Genomic DNA, 4,303 nt, shown 5'->3' on the forward strand with positions numbered 1-4,303 from the left:
CTCCCTTCATTCCTTCCTTCCATTCCTTCCATTCCTTCCTTCCTTCGTTCCTTCCTTCCTTCCTTCCTTCCTTCCTTCCTTCCTTCCTTCCTTCCTTTCCTCTCTTTCTCATTTTGTATAAGTGGAAATTTTGTACCTTTAAACTATGTTTCCCAGAATTCCTTTTAATCTCTCTGCCACTTTGTGTGGTCATGTTTTGTATATAGTTGGCTATAACTCCACCTCTCTCTCTCTTTTCCTGCCTGCTCAGCTGGGACAGCATCCTTCTTAGTCTAGCTTTTTTACTTTAGTATTACTAATGAACTTTATAAAATATAATACTTAGTTATTGTATATGAATTTTAATCTTAACAATTTAATGACTAGGTTTCACTATCTCACTTAGGCTAGAAGTACAGGTTATGCTCACAGCCAAATCTCATTATTGATTGACACGAAAGCTTTGCCCTACTGCCCTCTTCCTCACCTTAGGCAGTGGGGGCAACCCAACTCTTTCCCTGAACCCTTGTTGGGGACTCACCATATTGATTCTGAAGTTAGAGGGGACACCCAAGCACTCATCCCAGTCAAGTCCAGAGACTTGTGAGTCTTACCCTCCCCAGGATATGGAATTATAGGCATGTGCTATCATGGCTGACTGGTGAATTTATTTATATATTTGTGAATATCTTTTATTTACTATCTATGAATGTATTTCCCCAATAAAATGTAAAAACCTTGAGAACAGGAATTGTATCACTTTTATATTTGTATACTAGCTCCTAACATAGTACCCAGTACATAGTAATTAATAATTAATGTCTGTTTTAGAATTGTTTTTGCAGGAATGGGGGTCCATCTATTCAAACTTATTATATAGTCTTTTTTCCCACTAAATCTAACCATCTCTTGGGTGACTGAGAATAAGGTAGAGCAAGAGGTGGAGGATGGGGTGAGTAGAGAACAGAAGAAAACTCATTGCCTCACATAACCAAGCTGCATGATGGCATTAATATAATTTTCATCCTTTTCCACTTTCTTCCGGAATCGAATTGTCTGTTCCAGCTCTAGTGGGTTCACATCTTTGGGCCAGCCCCCTTCTAGATGATTAATTCCTCGGGTCTCCATCTCAAATCTCTCTGTATTGACCTATAAAATGCAGAACATAAGGTAACAAATAAATAAATAAATAAAATAAAACACTTGGTTTGGTTTCATCGCATGACCATCAAAATGGCAATCATGACCAAAAATGGAAGCAGTCAATTTTAAAGAGGCTGTGGGAAAATAGATGCACAAATACCACATAGCACTGTGAACTTATTCAATCATTCTAGAAAGCAATTTGGAATTATTGGAGAAAAATCACTAAACTGTTGTCTCCTTGGACCCAGTGGTCTAAGCTTATATTAGGCATGCAGCCTAAGGCAGTCAGAGACAGACAGAAATGTTCCATATATCCAAAATATGTGTAGTAGTGTTGACTTTCTCTAGAGAGTAGGGAATCAGTTCTGGAAGAATAAAGGAATGCTTTGCTGCAGTGAGAGCCCATTTGAAAAACTAGAAACAAAAAAGATTCATTGAGGAAAAAAAGTATGGCATATGAATATAGTGAAAATTTTAATATGATGTAATGAAATATTGAGTTGTGAGAAATGAAAACTATAAGAATCTTTTTAAAAATTGGAAGACATATGAAGTCATTCAGAATGTGAGAAGAAAATAAGAATTATGATCTTTTCACTACAACTTGATGAACTAATAAATGTAGAAATCCCCTAACCACTTGGTGGTCTTATATTCAAAAGTCTCCAGTCCCTATGAAAAGACTTGGTAAAGTAGCTGGTCTCATCCACTGCTCTCACAATTACTTGCTGTCCTTAAATAAGAGACCCTGCTGTTTTGTCTGAAAGAACTGCTCACAATTATAAAAGCATTTGGTCTCTTTCCCTTGTTCCCTGCCCTTGAACAGGAAATGTTTTCTTTTTTGGATTATGAATCCTTCCACTTGCATTCCAAACACTCTCCCTTTTTTCACTTGACTGATTTCCTTCTTTCCCTACTCCTTCTTCTCCTGTCAAATGCCTTAATTTTCTATCCTAAGATGTCACAGAATGTTATTGATTGGCTGTGCACTCAGAGTGGTCCTGAAATGTTACAAAACCAAATACTGGCTATCTCTAAGGACAGAATACTTTTTTTTTGGTTGCTGCTCGGTTGTTTTTCAGTCATGTCAGACTCTTTGTGATCCCATTTGGACTTTTCTTGGCAAAGATACTTGGGATGTTAGCCATTTCCTTCTTGGGTTCATTTTAGAGATGAGTAAACTGAGACAAATAGGATTAAGTAATTTATCTGGTATCATACATCAAATAAGTGTCTGAGGCCAGATTTTAAACTCAGGAAAATGAATCTTCCTGACCTCAGCCCCAGCACTCTGTCCACTGCATCACCCAGCTGCTCCTATGATAGCTTAGTATGCTATTTAATAAATCTCTTTCCTTTTAGTTTGGTCTCATATTAATCACTGGATCCTTGGTGATGGATATGTCTCTTCCAGAAGATGGACAGAATTCCCCATAGGAAAAAAGAAAGAACCAGAAGAACAACATATACAATGACTGCAATGATGTTAACAAAAACATTAAAAGACAGCTAATTCAATGCAATAAAGGTAAGGGTTTTAAAAAAAAAAAGAACAAGAACAGAAAAAAGAGAAAGAATAACAAAATCAGGTGACAAATATGCACAGCCAAAGAAAATAATTTCCCACATTGGCCATGCCCCAAAATATGTTTCATTCTGCATCTTAAGTCCATCATTCCTTAATCAGAATTCATAGGGCCAACTACATGACCCAGTGGATAAAGAGCCAGGCCTAGCGATGGGAGGTCCTGGGTTCAAATGTGACCTTACTCATTTCCTAGTTGGTGTGATTCTGGGTAAGTCACTGAACTCCCCTTGTCTAGCCTTTATTACTCTTATCCCTTGAAACTTATGCTTAGTATCAATCCTAAGACAGAATTTAAGGGCTAAAAAAAGAGAAGTGAATGAATGGAGTAGCACAATAGAAGATAGAAAAATGGATGAGATAGAGGGAAGACTTTCTGACCTTGGAAAGAATCTGTCTACATGACAATCATTATGGGAATGGTCACATGTAATTAAAAGTCAAGAGGGAATCTTGCTGGCTCTCCATTCTCCCCCACTCCCCAAGTCATCATGACCATAGGCGCCCACCTTCAAAGAGACCCCTGATTCATGATGGGGAGAGATGCTACCTCATGCTCTGACATTTCATGGGAACACTGGATTCCTCTGTCCACAGGATCCCGTATAACAAAGTGCTCCATGAGTTCTGGATTGGGCGGGATGTCGATGCTCAACTCCGCCTGGCGGTCGCTGAAGTTGCATTGCTTCCCAAACTCACTTCGTTTCTTCAAATACACATAGACTATCTCCATGGTGGTTGCTGAAGGTGACATTAGAAGAGTAAAAAGAGAAATTAGGATAAGGGGAACCATTAAGGGGAAAGGCAAGTTCAGTTTTGAGCACATTAAGTTTAAGATGTCTATAGGACATTGAGAAGATGGCTTCCATTTTTTAAAAAAATTTATCATCATCATTATATTTTATTTTTAATTTGATATTGCATTTTTTCCAATTACATGTAAAACAAATTTTAACATATGTTCTTTAAAATTTTGAGTTCCAAATTCTCTCCCTATTTCCCTCATGAAGAAGGCAAGCAGTTTGATCTAGATTATACCTGTGCAGTCATACAAAGTATATTATCATGCTGTGAAAGAAAACACAAACAAAAAACCTCCCGAGACCCAAGAAAAAGATAGTTAGAAAAGAAAAGTAAGCATTGACCTGCATTCTCCATTGAGTTTAAGGAAAAACTAGCCTAACCTGAATGAAGATATTGCTCAGTGATTCCCAAAGTGGGTGCTACCATCCAGGGAAGCAGTGATGGCTACAGGTGCATTTATCTTTCCTATTAATTGCTATTAAAATGTAAAAAAATTAATTTCCAGGGGGCTAAGTAATATTTTTTCTGGAAAGGGGGAAGTAGGCCCAAAAAGTTTGGGAACCTCTGTTCCACATCAAGTTTAAAACACAAATGAGGATGGAGGCAGGTAGGTGGCTTAGTGGATTGAGAACCAAACCTAGAACTGGAAAGTTCTGGGTTCATATCTGGCCTCAGACACTTCCTAGCTGTGTGACCCTGGGCAAGTCACTTAACTGCCATTGCCTAGCCTTTACTGCTCTTCTGACTTGGAATCAATACACAGTATTCCAAGGCAGAAGATAAGGGTGT

At 38.0% G+C, this 4,303-nt stretch overlaps 1 protein-coding gene across 1 annotated transcript in view; it reads right to left on the reverse strand.

Moving 5' to 3' along the window:
- KIF19 (kinesin family member 19) overlaps positions 1-3,443 on the reverse strand; it is a 174,703-nt gene extending 171,260 nt beyond the window's left edge. The window contains exons 1-2 of the mRNA XM_044675151.1: positions 3,261-3,443; positions 972-1,128 (exon numbers count right to left, since the gene is read on the reverse strand). Of these exons, the coding sequence (XP_044531086.1) occupies positions 972-1,128; positions 3,261-3,443 (340 nt within the window). The remainder of the gene's footprint in view (positions 1-971; positions 1,129-3,260) is intronic.
- Positions 3,444-4,303: the final 860 nt, after the last annotated feature.

This window comes from Gracilinanus agilis, chromosome 4 (genome assembly GCF_016433145.1).
Source record: "Gracilinanus agilis isolate LMUSP501 chromosome 4, AgileGrace, whole genome shotgun sequence".
Lineage (NCBI taxonomy): Eukaryota > Metazoa > Chordata > Mammalia > Didelphimorphia > Didelphidae > Gracilinanus > Gracilinanus agilis.